Genomic DNA, 17,681 nt, shown 5'->3' on the forward strand with positions numbered 1-17,681 from the left:
TGACAACTGCCTCAGTAAGCATAAGCTAGTTGGTGCTTGCTCTGACCTGAAACTGGATGAACATTCGTCTCTGTGTACCATGTGCATGTGTTTTCATGCACAGATTACCCCAAGAGCCAAATCAATGAACACAGAATTTATTACTTTCGAGGATACCAATTCTGGATGTTTTCCTTTGTAGCACTTAATAAAAATGTGTGCACACACGTGGTTAATCAATGTCATTCTCTCCTCTGAGAGGAAGGGCAGTGTTTATTTTGCTCATTATTGTACCATCTTCCTTAAAAACTGTGCTGAGTCTATAACCATTGCTTAATAATTATTTAGGGATTAAATAAAAGAAAGACAGGATAACTAGATGACCAAGGGCTTGGCTTCTGGGTGGAACTCCATCATTTAATTAACCATGTTACCTTAGTTAAATCTCACATTTAATTTCAGAGCTAAAAGAATGTTAGCTCTAATGAATGACTGAATGACTGAAATATTTGTTTAAATGTTGGATTCCATTTAAACAGAGAATCCATGTGAAAACCAAATATTAAAGCAGGTGCAAGCCTTCTGTTTGTGGAAGTGAAGGGCAGGGAGTCCTGCCTGGTCAGCTTTTTTGGTCTTTTCACCATACTGCAGTGGTTTCTATGGCTACTCAAACCAGTCATCAGCAATTCACATAGTCACAGGGTGAAAATCACTAATCTGAATCACCTCTAACTTGAGAAATTAGGAAAGTGGGATAAGGAAACATAGACAGGACAGAATTAGATACCTGAATCTCAAAGACTTAGGTTATGCCCCATCTTCAACACCTCAAAGCTCCAAATTATCCTGGATCAACCATTTCAGAGATTGGCACATCTTCTCCAGCAACCAACACATACTCATAATCCTTGGCTTATGCATAATCATAAACAGCAACAGCTCTATTCTGAAATGGTTTTAAGAATCCAAATTTGAAATGATGCAGTTAACTACTGTTCTCAGGTGATTTAAGAATAGTTCTCACAGGAGGAAGCCTTTTGAATCAAGCATTATGTTAGAATTCTGATATTTTATTTTTCAAGAATAGAAATGCCAACAGGTTTTTCGTATTTGTACTCAGTTTCTTTATTTTATACACTCTATTTTCATTTCACTTTGTATGTTACATTTTCATAATGCTCATAGGCACCTTTCCTCAGCAGTTCAATAATTGTTTTCTATTCTTGAGGGCCCATAGAAAGTTTATCCATGAACTCTTGCATATGTAGAACTATTACTGTAAGACTTCAAGATATTAGTGGGACAACTTTCACATGATATGCATTTTCAGCTGGTTGAAAATTCAAAATTCACTCATTTCCAGGAATCAGGGTCACAGAATGGCTTGGCTACTTTCCATATCAACCGCTTTGAAGGCCTAAGATTCAAATTCAGGCTTTGCTCTCTATAAACTAACATTCTCCTTCTTCCATGCTTTCTTATTTTAATTGTGTCAGCAATATCAGAATTTGCATTTTCTTTCTGGACATTAAGACAAAAGTTGGAGTGTGGTTTTTGCATTTCTTCAATTAAGCTATAGTACCCATTGTGTGTTTATGATAACACTCACATAACGAATGCAAACCTGAACATCATTGACATAAATGGATGTTATACATGTGTGTGCAAGTGGGTGTACACACACATGAGTATATAACACTGGAAGAGATTCTAGTCAGTTGTATAAAAAGTTACATAATTCCAGTTAAAAAAGAAATAGAGGAATACATTCCAATTGAAAATGGTTTATAACTAATGAGGAATAAATCTAGCATTTTTTAGATATGTCAAGGATATTATAGTTAAGTAGAATATGGAACCAAGCAAAGTACATGAAGAAAACACTTCTGGTGGTTGAGGATCAGAAAACAGTACTGCAAAGTACAGCACTTATTGTCCTGAGTATTTTTTAACTAAAATCTATTCCATCATCTCCTGCCTTTCTGTCTCTTGTCCCTCTTTGTCACCCAAATCACCAAGTAGAATTCTCCCTGAATTTAACTTACATGTCTACAGCAAGATTCTTGCAAAAGTAGCCCAATGGTAACGAATCCTTTTCCTCAAAATCCTCATCACCAGGTAATAGTGTCTCAGAGGACAGGACACACTAGCCAGATAGAATCTATCACAAGCTGTCACCCGTTGTTATTGTTGGATGCTCTGAGAAACAATTTCTACCATCTGATGCATTTTATCTGCACCAGTCATTTCCCACTCATTTTTTCTCCTCGGAGTTCTCTGTAACTCAGGATGTTGCAAAACCTTCAGTCATCTGTCCCTTCCCTATGTCTCCTATTTTGCATGACTACTACCATGTATATGCAAATAACTCAAGTTTTTCTTTTTATAATCTGTCTATTAGGCATGCGCAATGTAGACACATTCACTGAACCTTCTTATAGTCATTCCTGTACAGAACTTAGTCCCTTTTAGTTGGGTAAAATTACCATTAAGTTAGTAACCAGTTCAGATTTGCCTTAATTAAAAAAAAAAAAAAAAAAAGGTGCTTCAGTGACTGTCTCTACTTCCCCTTGCCCCAAATTCATGAAAATATTTGGGTAGAAAACAGATTAACTCATAGTACTTGCAAAACAAGAAGATTGTCATGACTATGGATATAGGTAAACCAAGTATTAAATCCAAGTTCTACCAGTTTTGAAATTGTTTCTTTGGGAACCATTATTTAACCTAGTTTAGATTTGGTTACCTGTGTAACTGAGTAAAGCAGAAGAAAAAAAAAATCTACATTAGATGAATAGAAAGTATAAAGGAGATAATAAAATAAGTATCATCTCTAGTATACTAATTACTCAATAATTATTGGTTATTTGGAGTCATCATAATAGTACATTATGCAACATAAAGTGCGTTCAATTAACAGCCTATAACAAGGTCACAATCTAAGAATCTTCTCCACACAGTCAGGAGTCAGACAACGCCTGGTCTCTCCAAAGCACAACAGAAATGAAAAGCAAAGGCTCTCTTAGCCTAAATCATACCTGTATATTTTATATCTGGTTGTAAATCCTTGACGGTGTCTTTCCACAAAGGATAGGTAGCTCCTGGAGTGGTGGAAAGGCCCCCTGTCTGAAATAAGCCAATCAAATTCCTTGGAGACATGTTGGTCTGTCCCAGCTGGCTCCTGGTGGGAGGGCTGCACTGAGATACGGCCCCATACAAACAGGAAGTAGAGGAGCTCAACAAACCTCCAGTTCATGCTTTTCTGCCGGCCTTTTTCCTCTCATTCTTGCTCCATTCTGTGGAGTCCTGTAGAGAAAAGAATCAAGGAGAGAGAAAGGAGAGAGGAAGGGGTAGGGAGAGAGAGAGAGAGAGCGAAAAGAAAAACAGGAGGTTAACATCTCTTCATCAGTAGGTCATCAGTAGAATGCTTTAATGTTTATAAAAACATTGGCGCTTTGTTAAAAGCAGAGGAGCTGTGATGACTGGGGCACATAGTCTTACTTTGCTTTGCTATTAACATACAATGTGAAAGTATACAAACTGCATAAGCTATAGAGAACAGTTTCCTTATATATAAAGGGAGGACATGTCTAAGGGCCTTTATCTCAATCTTTGGTGTACTACAAATGTCCAGGTGTATGTACTTTAAGAGTGAAAGAAACAAATTAATGCAGTAACAGTCTAATACATACAGGTCACATTATGGGACAGAACCAATGTTTGTCCCATACTCTGCCTTAACCAAAACCTGTCTGTCACTACTGAGTCTTGATGAGCAGGAGTGCCTTTTTCTTCTTTTATACCATAGGGTAGGAACACACTGAATATTTCTCTTTTTGTCTGGTCAGTTAAATACACAAAGTCTTAAGATGCTCTAACAACTGTCTATTCTGGGTGAATACTTTAAGAACACTTACAATAGGTGAAAGTCTAAATTCTACACAGCTCAATAGAATGTCTCTGGGTACTCAAGGAATTTTTGAACAGACTATTCATTTGTTGGTAATTTTGTGCTTCACTATATCCTAATCTATGGAGAGGACATGAAAGACCAAGGGTTAAGGAAGTGGGCAGGTCTTGCCAACCTCATTAGTTGCTTTAGTTGAACAGTGTTGTAGCACAGTAGCATTATATTGGACAAATTTTTGAGTTTAAGAGAGACATTAGGTTAGGTGAGATTTTTTTTGTTTTTTGTTTGTTTTTGTTTACTGAACAGAACAGAAACAAATCACAGGAAATATCTCACTTTCAGAAAATGTAAAGGCTTAATTCTGTCACCTCGTTGGTGGTCATTTGCTAGCCTAACAAATTGCTGCTTGCCTCACTATTTGTTTTTTGTTTTCTTTTTTCTAAATAAGGTTGCCACACCCCATATGGTAAAGATAATACATAATTAAGTTGCATCATCTATAAAAAAAATCTTGTTTCAGGCGAGTTATTTTGTTTGCCTTCTTTTCCTCATCTAGAAAATACAATTAATGAGGATACATGCACCAAACCTAACCTGGTGACTGAATCACACAAGGCAGAGTGCTCCCTCTACCCCTCAGCACAGAACAAATACTTAATATGTGGCATAAATGATAAGGAGAATGGTCAGGATCATATGGATGTTAGTGCTGTCAGGCCTTGAGATATAGCTCAGTGGTAGAGTACTTACTGAAACCATTGACTTGGTATTGTCAACTCAATTATAATCTAGGAAATATTTTTGTCACCTTTTTCTTATGTCTAAATGAAGGCCCATTTAGCCTTGGAAGCCACCTGAGGTCATGTCCTCAGGGCCATTATTTTTCTCTATTCCTTTAAAAAGCTGTTGTTCTATTCTTGTCCACCCAACTCTATTTGATCATTTTCTAAAACTCTTTGTCAGTGCCAATTGTCTTTCATTATACCTATTTGTTTTATGTCTGTCTTGTTCACTGGGCTGTGAGCCTTTAACTGGCCAGAAGCTTTAGAAAGCTGTTTCTTATCTTGGCTAGCCATGTGACTGTGAACAACCAACCCCTCACTAGACCTCAGATTTTTATGGATATCATTTAAAAATATGATAAGGACATACATTTTGTGAACTGTGAAACCTATACACATGATTAAGTATACCTTACTTGGTGATTTTCCCAGTTGAATATGGGGTTCAGTAATGCTAGGAAAGAAAAATCAAAGAGGGATGCATGTTTCTGTACAACTATTTCCCTCAATTGCTCAATTGCACCATTTTATAATGAGATGCCACAAAAATCTGCTTGTTGTTGCAAGTCCCAGCTGTCAGGGTAAGGGAGGTAGGCATGTGTGCCGAGTGTGAGATGGAAAAAAAAACCTGAGGCCTAAAGTTTTGTTCAGAGCTAAAACAAAGCTCTACATGTTGAGTATAGAGAACTGTATCAGCTACAGCTGCCAGGATTGTCTGCCAGAGCCCACCAGAGTGGCAAGCAGGGTGTGGGAGCAATTGTTCAGAGATCCCTGGAGTGAACTGCAACAAGCTGGAATTACACTGTGCTACCCGTACAGACTTGCACCAAGCTTCTGCTGTGAGTGGGTGCAAATGTGAGCCTGTGAGAGAATGTTCAACTGTCACTGTGAGGAAACAGGATGCAGAGCATTGCAGCTTGCAAAAGGTTATCTATGTAACACTGAATGGTGTGTGTATGTATGTGTGTGTGTGTGTGTGTGTGTGTGTGTGTGTGTGTGTGTATGAGAGAGAGAGAGAGAGAGAGAGAGAGAGAGAGAGAGAGAGAGAGAGAGAGAAAGAGAGAGGAGAGGAGAGTTTTCAGCTTGTAATTCTAAGAGTAGCAAAAAATTGTCTAAACCAGTTCCTAACAAATGGGTGTCATTATTGCCCTAGGAACATCTCCAATTGTCACAACTTCACAACTAAAAGGATACTCTTGGTATCTGATGGATAGAGGCAAGGGTTGTTGCCTGGATAGCCCCTTACCACTGAAAGAGAGATATCAATGGTTCCAAACTGAGGTTCTCATTCAATTTATTTTACCTATGATCCCAGCAACATACAGTGACTCCTATCTTTTAGCTTCTATTACATAGTTCTGCTTTCTGTCTTTGTCTTGACTGTGTAATGCATCCATAAGCCTCTTGGTTTGAATATCTGTGATAATCTACACTACAGGATTTTGTGAGATAAGAACATATTTCTATTGACTTAGAAAATCACAGTAAGGCTGGGAATACAGTTCAGTGGTTGAGAGCTTGTCTAGTATGCATTAAACATTGGGTTCAATACCCAATACTGGGAAAAAAGGAAAAAAGAAAAGAAAAAAGGGGAGGGAGGTGGGCAAGCATCTACCAATGAACCACATTCCCAGCCTTGTACAAGCGTGAGAATCTGAATTCAGGTCACCAGCACTCTTGTAACAAAAACAAAACAAAACAATAGCAAAAGCAAACAAACAAAAAACCTGATGTAGCCATATGTGTCTTTAAGATCAGCTCTGAGAGGCAGAAACAGAAATGTCTGAAGGCTTGCTAGACAGCTGAGCTAGACAACCAGTGAACTTTCAGGCTCAGTGAAAGATCCTATTAAAAAAAAGCAATGTGGCCATAGATAGAGAAAGATACCCAACTCCACATTCCTATGTATACTGAGGAGCTTCCTTCACTCTGCTCAGTCAAGACATTCTCCACATCCCTTCTGCTTTCAAAATCAACAAACAATACACTACAAACTGAATCTCCTGTGCTCTGGGAGCATGGCGCTGAGCTGCAAGTCTTAGAGACAGCCCTCAGAATCTTCCACAATGATTTTGTGAACAGTTGGTCTTCCAAAAGGTTCATAAAGGGAATTCCTGCCACTGGGGTTTATAGCCTAACAGTTCAGGACTAGTTGTGGGCCAAGTGTGGCTCTTAATCCTTGTGACCTTCAAAGAGTCACAGGCACTGCTGTGTGATACACTAGTTGACCCAGAGAGCTGATACAAGCTGAAACATAAAGATCATTTGATTCCCATGGCTGAACTGGGATGTTCATATGCATGCAATGCCATGAATTGAACTAAGTTCAGCACCCACACAACCTGCTTTCTAATTATACTCGAATTTATTTACACAAGAGGCACACACACACACACACACACAGAAAAAGATGAAAACAGAGGGTTTCCATCAGCCAGTACCAAGTTCATTCTCTGGAATAGCAACATGGATTACAAGGTTAAGGTGCACATTCCGGGCCAGACTGCAGGAAGTAATGTCCCTACCCCTGCCTCAAGATGCTCTGAGGACTTGGGTCAATAATTACATCTGATGGCAGCACATAGCCCCTGATGGCTCCAGCTCAGCCATGCTGGTAATTGCATCAAGATTTTTACCTCCAATCCTGGGTCTTCAGACAAAATGTCTCACTGTAGTGGGTAGCCATCCCAGCATTGGCCTGGAAGTTCCAACCTCCATTGAGGCTTGGGTAATGGTCATGCCCACAAGGCGGGGCTGAGGGAAGAAGCTGAAGACCCAGGATCGAGAGGAGAGGTCTCTCTTGGTTCTGGGACCCTTGGACGCTGGAGGTCGACCGAGCAGAGTTCTCCAGAGAACACTGCCGGACTGCGCGATACCTTTGCCAGACCCTACAACTTATCCCTTCATTTGTAAGTTACTCCACAAAATAAACCTACCTTTTAACTACGTGGAGTGACCTTAATAATTTCACCAATATCTCACTGATAGGAAGAGCTACCAAGCTGAAAGTGCTTGGCTATGTTAATTAACTTCCATGAGTCCTGGGGTTCTGGCAACTTTTAGAGTACAGATAGGAATTAAATAGGATGTTTTAAATGTAGCTTTTTTAGCTTTGGTTTCAGTTGCATGACAAACCGTTGATATACTCTCCATATTCTGAATAGAGGTCTGTGACCACCATATCATACTTACCAAAAAGGCAGCCAAAGTACACTTAGAGGGATTCTTAACCTCTCACCCACATCATAGCATAAAATGTCTTTAAGACTAGGAGCTAGATTTGAGTGGAAGCTGACAGTGCACAGCCATCCCACCCACTCCCTAAACTCCTCAGGGGGTGAAAAGGGGATAGAACTCCTCCAGCTCCAGCTTTGACAAGAACACTCAAACAGCACGCTAAATGTGCCCTACAGCTTAGGGAAGCATGGTAGAGTGCTGCCTAACTCGTGCCAGAGAATTCTAAAAAAAGAATGCTAAAGAGAGGAGTTAAAAGAGGCAGGCTGAAACCTGGCAGAAGAGCAGGGAAATGACTGCCTACGGCATGGGTAAGAGGAATGTACAACCTCCTCCTTCCCATGGATTACAGATGGGCCACAAGCTAGAGTAAGTCAGGGGAGGTTACCTAGCATCCTGGCTCTGAGCAGGAATGAGTCCAAGTACAAGGAACTAGGAATGGGGTTGACATTTTCCCAGGGTCTGAGGAATGAGTTATAGCATTACAGCTGAGAAGAGATATAAGTGCCCACATCAAAACAATCAATGGCAAGAGAACTAAGGGGAAACCAAAAATCTCTGGCACTACACAAACATTGCTAAGGGCAGGTTCACACTGCAGGACATGGTGACACATGTCTGTGCTATCAGGACTTAAGACATGGAATCACAAGACTCTCAGGTACCAAGCCAGCCTACACTACAGCACCAATGCTTACTGAGGGTTAAGAGCACCAAAATCATGTTATTAAAGAGAGCAGCCATGGAAGGGGTTTCCATATTCCTTATTTGTACATTCTTCACCAAACCCTGTGTCCTAAGGAAATCAAGAAGTCAGACAAGTTCAGCAAGGAAGGGAAGTCACAGTGATACTGCAGGGAACAGAAGACTCTCTGTACAGTAAAAAGTCTACTGCTAGTAAAGTGATTTATTTGTGGTAATATTCTATATTATAATGAGACATTTGTCAAGAAGGATGGGGACATTAAGTACCAGTTCCAAGAACGGCTTTGCTTGAGACCATCAGTCCCAGAGTCCTGATTGCTGATCTCTGTCTTATCTCCATATAAGGACCTTTGCCTAAAAGCTGTACACATGTACACTACCAAAGCTGAGAGGAGGCACTTAGACTCCTGGTTCAGACAACTGGATTAAGTAGTTCCCCGCCCCCCATACCTCCACACACTTTCTGTGGAAAGTCTTTTGAAAAGGCCCCAGACAAAGAGCTGAGCATTGTCCTACTTCCTAGGACCCATCCTGCAGTATAAGACTCAACTCACCCTCCTTGATCCAGGAGCTTCCGTCTTTCAGACACAAGAACCAAAACGCCACTTGTGTGGCTTTGGTGGCCCTTAGGGTCCTAGGACATTAGCTCCCCAAGCTAAGCAAGAGTTGAAAAAGTTTCCATCACTCTCAAAATCATCCTAATATTCCCATATTATTTCAAGATTAATAATTTAGAAAAGATTATACATAAGAAATAGAAGTGAACTGAAATGTTTTTAACTAGTGTGTGTGTGTGTGTGTGTGTGTGTGTGTGTGTGTGTATGTGTGTGTGTATGTGTGTATGTGTCTGAATGTGTTTAATGACACTGCAAACAAGTAGATATCAGGGAACAACCTACAGGAGTCAGTTGCCCCCATCCACTTTGTGGAATCTAAAGACTGAACTTAGTTCACCGAGCATAAAAGCATGTACCCTTACCCTGTGATCCATCTCACCAGCCCAACAATTATCTTTAAAGTAACCTTAAAATGTCCAATCTTGTCTGAACTTTTTTCAAGCTATCAGGAGAAATCTCATCACAAAATGGATTTATACAGTGGGAGCCAAGCATCACACAGATTTGTCTTTGTTTCTCTATCTTACCCTATATATCCTATTTAGCCAAAGTAAAGGTTTTCACATAAAACAAAACTCAGAGCCCACTTCAATGTAAAAGCCTAATTAACTTAAATTACAATTTACTAATCAAGGCATACAAGGCGTGGAAAAAGTACTAGAAATTCTGTTAAATATGTTTGTTGGCAATTTCCAAGTTTCACCTCAAGTATCGAATTGTCACAAGCCACCAAAGGCACAAGAGTGTTGATCACAAAATCCTGGCAGCATGTAGAGCCTATCCTTTTGCAGATAAAGGACACTGTGATACTTTGGTCTTTATATATGCCAAGTGATACATAGCTGAGGTTTATTTGATCTGATTGTCACTAAAGCAATGGGCATATGACTTTAAATTAACCTTCTTCCTCCAAAAGAACAAGTGTGGATTAGCAATAATTGGAGAAACTTGAGGCAAAGTGAACAAGGAAACTACAGAGGGCCAGGTACACTACAACAGTATTTCAAAATAGTATTATCCAATCACATTTGCTAATAGCTAGACAGAGCCACTCAAGATATTTAGGAAGACAGGATACAGTGTAGATTTACATTCACATTGTTAATGCTGATCTTCACTTAAGCAGCTGTTGAAAACTAAAAAAAAAAAAAAAAAAAAAAGACATTTGAGCTAACGAAGCCATACACATAAAAGTCACAGCAAAGTATACTCTCCCTTTTTTGGTTGTGAAGCTTTGCTTCTAATGGCTGTGCCCCAAGGTCATTTTTTTAACTAAATGTTATGTTTATTGTGAAAATGGTTTAGAAACCAATGGGATGAGTACTAATTATTATAATTTGTGTACTTTCTATTGGAACTGTTTAACATTTTATCAACTTCTCTAGAAACTCTGACAGATTTTTCAAATTTAAAATATTCCAGACTAAACATACCATTGGTCTATCAAACATGGCCTTTCCCTTTATTCTTTGTCTCAATGACCCACACAATCTCCTAAACCCTTCCTCTGCAAAGCTGGGGAACTTTCTTGACTTTAAACCATCATCTCTAGTTCCCATTAATATACATTCTTTCTTATTCATCCAGTTCAATTGCCAATAAAGCCTCCTACTATCATCTCAGTAAGCTCAGAGTAATCCTACTGCTCTTTCCCTCAGAAATGCATCTTCTCAAAGTACATTTATCCTTTTGGAATCTTCCTACAAACATTCATGAATCTCTACCTTTCTAGCATGAGCACTGCTTACCAATGGGATGTATTTATACATCTAAGTACAGCTAAGCAATGGTACCCCTAACAGAACATACTAAACCATTCACCCTTTGATTCTCTTCCCCCCTTAAATTTACATTCAACAATAATCTCCCCATACCACTCAATTCTCACCTCAGGGGCATGAGTGAAACATTAAGACCTACAGGACTCAATGTTTTTGCTTATGTTGGTTCCTCTCCTTGCTCTGTCTATCCCCATTCCACAGTTTTATCTTAGACATGATATTCATAGACATGATAAATGTAGACATCATAATATATTTAAATGTGTAAATGAAAGCAAATAAAAGACCACTGAGCACCTGCTACAGCTACATACCCTGTCAAATACTTTCTTGTTTCCCATACCATAAAATCTACAGAACAAACCTATCAACGAAATAAATAACAGTATATCTACCTCACAGACCACAAAACCCAGGGTCCTTTACAATTTAGTTTTTTTTTCCTTTTCTTTTCTTTTCTTTTCTTTTCTTTCTTTCTTCCTTTCTTTCCTTCCTTCTTTCTTTTTTTTAAACAATGTCTCATTTTCTAAAAATATCACATTGTAGAAAACTGTAAGAATTTAACTGAATCCTAAGCCAATTATTTGTTCTATGGCAGAGGGCTTTAATATATTAATCTATGAAAGCAAGCCATCCTTAGCAGTATTTTTTTTTTTTTTGACAATCACAAACTGTCACAAATGTGCTATAAAGATGTTAATGAAGAGAAAAGTCAAGAAACCAAGCTGCAATGTGAAATCCCTAGCAATATTGAATCTGGAGAAGACCACTAAAATCCTGACAAAAAAATGAAGTATGTAGACGTTTTATGTGATTTATGTGTATGAGGAATTCTTGCGATCCTAAGTATTACATTTCAAATTAATAATAGAGTCATAAGTGGAATGTAGGATTGTTTCTTTCATAAATATTTCATTTGAGCCACATTTAGAAATGGAATGATCTAAATTCCTACATTTTGAGCTTTCTCCCCAGGTTATCAGCAGTCTCAGCAGGCAATCTTTCAAAAGAGTAGTGAAATAAACAGTTCAGAGTGTTTTTCTGGGCTCATCCATTGAAATGCAACAAGTATCTATTGAGTCCATGCCATCCAAATAGGCTCTTAGAGACTGGGACACAAGCTGGAACAGAAACAGGTGATTTCCAGAAAAGAAACACATGGAAGGAACTGTTAAAAGAAACGACAGAGTATGCCTATACAATCTCTGACCCCATGTCTTCCCAGATGTTTCCTGACTAGAAAAGAAGCATGTGAAAAAGAATAAAAGAATGAAATTACTATGGAAGAAATTTTAAAGAATGGAACTCCAGACAGTGAAGCAAAATCCAAATGCTTCCCTTGCCTCCTACTTCATATCTATCTGTATTTAAATCTGGCAACCTTCCTTTATCTCCTTCTGGGTATGCTCAGTACCTGGAACCAATTGTGTGGTAGAAGCTAATCAATATTTATTGAGTGAATGAACTGCGCAAACCCCGAGCTAGGATCACCTCCGTGAGACCATAGTGAACCACTGACAGCTTTCAAACAGAAGAGTCCTGTCAATGTTTCAGTTTTGCTTGGTTTAACTCTAAGGGATACTGGAAAGATTTAAAGATAATGATAACCTAAAAATGGAAGAAGCTAATTAAATAGACTAGATTATATATGGCATGAACAAACTCCCTTATATTGGAAAGATGAAAGAAAAGAAGAAAATATCAACATTTGGTGGGTGAGTAGGGGAAGTGAGGAAAAAAAGCAATCTGTGGTGACTCTTAGGACTGGATTGGTGACTAAAATCAAGGATGGTGCCATGAGTGACAACAAGTTGTAAAGGCAGAGGATCAATGATTCTCAATTGAGAATTTCCAAAAGACAACAGGGTTCTTTCATCGAAATGGAAATAGAAGATAGTATTAGAGGCTGAGAGTGTTGAACACTGTGTTCTAGTGGTGGTTAACCCTCTTGGCATGGATGAGGACACCCAGTGAACTCCTGTGCATCAGGAGAAATGAAAGCAAACAATAAGCAATGGTCACACTTCAGCACGAAGAAGGAAAGAACCCTATGAAGTACATTGAGAAGAGATTTCATAAACTCAAGAAGAAGCAGAAATGTGAGGAAAGTGAACATTGTCAAGCTTTAATGGCTACAGAGTTGTACAGCATAAAGACCAGAGAGACCTATTGTGCTTCAGGGCACAGAGGTTGTAAATAGTTTTCAACAGCCATTAGAAACTGAAGATTCCAAAGATGCTGAAGCATGAATGGGAGGCCAGGGAATAGACAAAGACTAGTGTCCAGATTTGCCACGTGAGGAAACAGCTGAAGAGTGGCTGCCAAAGTACTTCATTCTGCCTGCTGCTGGTGGAATGCTAGCAGCAATGGAAGAAGTGTCTTCTCATGGAAAATGTTTAGTGGATTTTATAAATTCGTAAGTCAGCTATAATTAGAGAAGGACATTATAAGCATGGGAGACAAAAAATAAGCATTGATTGAGGAAACTATATGAGGTCTAAGATTGGAATAAAATGCCAAAGGTACCAGGTAATTAAAAAGAAAGTTGAAAATGTTCATGACTTTAGTGATCCATACTGAGATAAAACTGTAAAACTCAAACTGCAGATCAATGAACTGAGTTGTGTTTTTAACTAGATACAGGAACACAATGCATTGTTGGCGCAAAGGAAGGAAAAGGTTAACTCAGAGAAAGCCTCTTAAAAAGGAAACACCCTTAGGGAGCTGACATTTAATTTGGCCTCTAGTTGTTTAAGTTAGAATTTGACAGTTAAAAGAAAAAGAAAAAAAGAAAGACTTCCAGATCACAGGACCAGTCTGAGAAGAATCATTTGATCACAAAAACTCACCTACTATGTACAAACAGATAAACTATGTAAATCAGATATTACTATAGAAAGAGGAATGAGTTAAGAAGAGTTGTGCTCTTTCCACAGAGGTATACTAAAGAGCAAGGAAGTAGAGAGGATGCTGAAGATGGCAGCCAGCAGTACAGAGGTATTAATATTAAAAAAAAAAAAAAACTGTTCAATATAGAAACAGGGTTCTCTGAATCCTGCCCCATGTTTACTCTGCTCCTAACATTCAGTATACCAAATGAATAAAACACAAATAACAAACAAACACCTGGCACAAAGCTGCACTCTTATGAGAAAGCTCTATCACCTTTTCAAGTATATGTATACCAGGATGTAGGGGGGGGTATCTTTCAGTATGATCGCCATCATATTAGGGTCCATACCATATTAATGATGATGACAGAAATAACTTATGAACACAATGAATTGCATCTGCTGTGCCAAAACATTTACAAAGCTATATTGCAGTTTTTCTCTATGATGGGATTTTTTTGTGCTAGGTTGCTTGTTTTTAAGAATTATTTTGATTTCTCCCACCCCCTCTGTGTGTGTGTGTGTGTGTGTGTGTGTGTGTGTGTGTGTGTGCTGTGTGTGTTGTGATATGTGTAGGTTACACAGAGACCAAGAGAGATCATTAAATCCCCTGAAGCTGGCTGATGTCACAGGCAGCAGTAAGCTGCCATATATGGGGGCTGGGAACAAAAATCAGGTCCTCTGGAAGAGTAGCAAGTGCCCTTACCTGCAGAGCCATCTCTCCAGTCTGCTAGGTTGTTTGAATGTCCCCAAATCATCATCCCTCCCCATCACCAACCACTTTGTCAAGGAGTTTTGGAGTCCTGAAAAAGACAGAACCCATCCTCAGCCATTGCCCTAGCTTTCTGTGGTAATCTCATTGCCCAGCCTGCTGCACTCTTATACTATACTAAACTGCTTATCCTATTTTCCTTAAAAGTGTGAACTCACACAACTCACTCACTACCTGACATTTTTTCTGTGCTACTGAATTTTTTTTGGTTTGCAAACCGAAGTATTATCAGGGAATTAGAGGACAGCCTAGCCTACACAGAAAGACTAATTAAGGCAAACAGCTGAATAAGCAAATGAGCAACAATAAAATACTGAAGCAAGACCACAATGACTAGAGAGAAACAGGAGTAACCTCAGGGATACTAAAGTCAATGCTGAGGCTTAATGGAAGGAATACTCAACTGCTTGGGTGCCTTTAAGCTTGGGTTCTTTTGAGCACATGCAGCATGGGAGAACCAGCCAATCTCTGCTTTTAAAATATACATTCCTTCCAAATGTCATCAAAAATTTCACCAGAATCTTCAAATAGTATCAGATTCTTTCATTTTACTAATGATAAATTGAGGCTTATTGGGACATCTTTGGAAGAGGAGAGAAGGCTGGTTCTGAAGGAGTGGCTTGTAGGAAGGCACTTAGTTGTCTCCAGCCATAGGCTGTGAATATTCAGCCCAGCCTAATCCATCTGTGCATAAGAAATAAAGCTTGAAGGTTTTATACAAGAAAGGAACAAGGTGTTTCATCAGGAGCTCAAGGTGGGGGGGGGGGGATGCATATTTTGCATGAAAGGATCCTTAATCTTCAAAATATAATCCATTTTCATACCAAAGCCCCTTCAAGCCTAGGAAGTCTGCTGAGGCCTCAAATCAGGGAAACAGCTTGTGTTTTGCAGATTAAGGGTCCTTTGACCCAAAGGATCCATTTTTGTGAAACTCTGAAAGAGAGGCCTGGTTTATTTCTAGCACTCACTCTCCCTGATGGAGACAGCCCTAAATGCATTCTGAGGACACGACTGCTTCCCTGCTGGGCATGCCACACAGTAGGGAGTTAGATGAATAGAAGGGCTCCACAAAGAGATCTCTGCCCCAAAATAACATACCTGCTTCCTTGCAAGGATGTCCCAAATGCTCATTATAGAATAAATCCACCTTTGATATATTGAAAGGTCCTTCTCAAGGAAGAAAGCTAAGTTAATAACAGAGAGCAGCAAGAGTGGGTGTAAACTCATCACCAGGAGGCACACTGCCCTACCCAGTTCCCACAGCAACATACCACTACTAGCAAAATAGGAAACTGAGTTCCCAAGAATTCCCTAAGGTCACATGCTTAAGATTACACAGACATTCTTGTGTGCTCTTCCTAGAACTTACCGTTTCAGTAAGGATGAGATGAAGCTTTAAACAGAGTCATTTGTAGAACATAAACCATAGCAAGGCTTAGCTAACACAGAACTAACCTGAGGTAGGATGCTTGAATTCTAGACCTATTACAGCAACCATTGGAAATGGTAGACTTGGATCAACGGATATCATCAAAAACTTAGAACTTGGGTTTCCTCCTATGTGTTGTTACTTGAGTCTTTAAGGTCAGAGTCTGGACCCAGGAGATCTAACAAGTTAGGCTTGGCCACTGGTCCTGAAGAAACCAACTAAACAGATAAGCATTAGTAAAAGTAGAGAAGAGTGTATTCAGTGTGGCTACATGGGAAAGAGTAACAAAGAGATCTGGTGACCTCCCAAGTTCATCTCTGAGGACTCGAATAAGGTTTAGGTTTAAATAGAAGATAAGTAGTTATGTTAATTAATCTATCATTGGTGTGGTCTCTCCTGCATGTTAGTCTGAAAAGTTGTCAAAACTGTGTGAAATACTTTTTTTCTGGAGATAAGTTCCTCTGGGTTGTTAATAAGACACTAGCTTTCTCCTTCTCCTTCTGAGACTCCTGGAGAATTCTAATTTCTTGGAGTCCAGTGCCTCAAAATTCTGACAGTGCAAAGAAAAGGCATGAGTGTTCCTCTTTATAATATCTTTACTCATGACCTTTACAGTATGACTACAAAGGTAATCTTAGGTGTTCTGTTGTTGTGCTTTTGTTTCAAGCTTAACTTTATCTCAAGCTGTTTCTATGCAGACAGAAGGAGAAAATTATTGCACATTGTTTACCAGACAGAGAAAAGAAGAGTATACACACACACACACACACACACACACACACACACACACACACACAGTGGTGGGCGTGGAGGGCATCAAGTGAGCTCAATCTTGGCTCTCTTTGGATGAGAGGACACGGTGCCAGACAAAAGACATCGAGTCTGGGGAACTGAATGGATTTGATTTGTCTAAGCCTTAAGAAAGCAAATATTACTGAAATGTTGGCTGACCGCCACTGACTTCCAAACAGAAATGGCTTCCAGATATACTGTGGGTACTCGGCAGGGTCTGTTAGAGTGAGTGATGGGGTGGCTGTGCACTACTGAAAAACAGAGAGAAAGATTATAATGTTCTCTTGACTGAGACTAGCAGAAAGTGCCAGCACAAGAGAAAGAGGGAAGGTACCAGTTGAACCTCTCCCTAAAAGACTCAGGAAATGGGTGCAATCCTCATTATGGCCTCTGGAAATGGCTGAATTAAGGCTGCCTGAACCAAATGACACCAAGGGAAGGGGTTCTGGGAGTGGAAGACCCAGGCCCATGTCCCAACTGAGTCATAGTTCTTCAGGTGAGCACAGCCTTTCCATGGAGTTCAGTTTGTTTATAGAGGGAAAGCAGCTGGAAAATTTAAACAATCCCCAAGGACATTTCTGTCATAGATATGTTGTAGTATATCATGGCCAAGCACCAGTGACTTTCATTTCTTGGGTGCATTTTAGGTATCTGACCGGTTTCAATATTTGTGTGTACTAATAAGGCACTTCTCATGTGCTAGACATTATGCCTTGGAGGTGACTGATTCCTTAAATCTATAGTCTGCAGTCCAAAAGGTCATCCTTATCCTCAGATGGTGGCAAATTG

General features: G+C 39.4%; 1 protein-coding gene across 1 annotated transcript in view; it reads right to left on the reverse strand.

The window, feature by feature from the left end:
- Positions 1 to 17,681, reverse strand: part of Brinp1 (BMP/retinoic acid inducible neural specific 1) — a 185,016-nt gene that overhangs the window by 134,599 nt on the left and 32,736 nt on the right. The window contains exon 2 of the mRNA XM_036178230.1: positions 3,018 to 3,285. Coding sequence (XP_036034123.1) covers positions 3,018 to 3,235 — 218 coding nt within the window. The 5' untranslated portion in view covers positions 3,236 to 3,285. The remainder of the gene's footprint in view (positions 1 to 3,017; positions 3,286 to 17,681) is intronic.

This window comes from Onychomys torridus, chromosome 2 (genome assembly GCF_903995425.1).
Source record: "Onychomys torridus chromosome 2, mOncTor1.1, whole genome shotgun sequence".
NCBI classification, from domain to species: domain Eukaryota; kingdom Metazoa; phylum Chordata; class Mammalia; order Rodentia; family Cricetidae; genus Onychomys; species Onychomys torridus.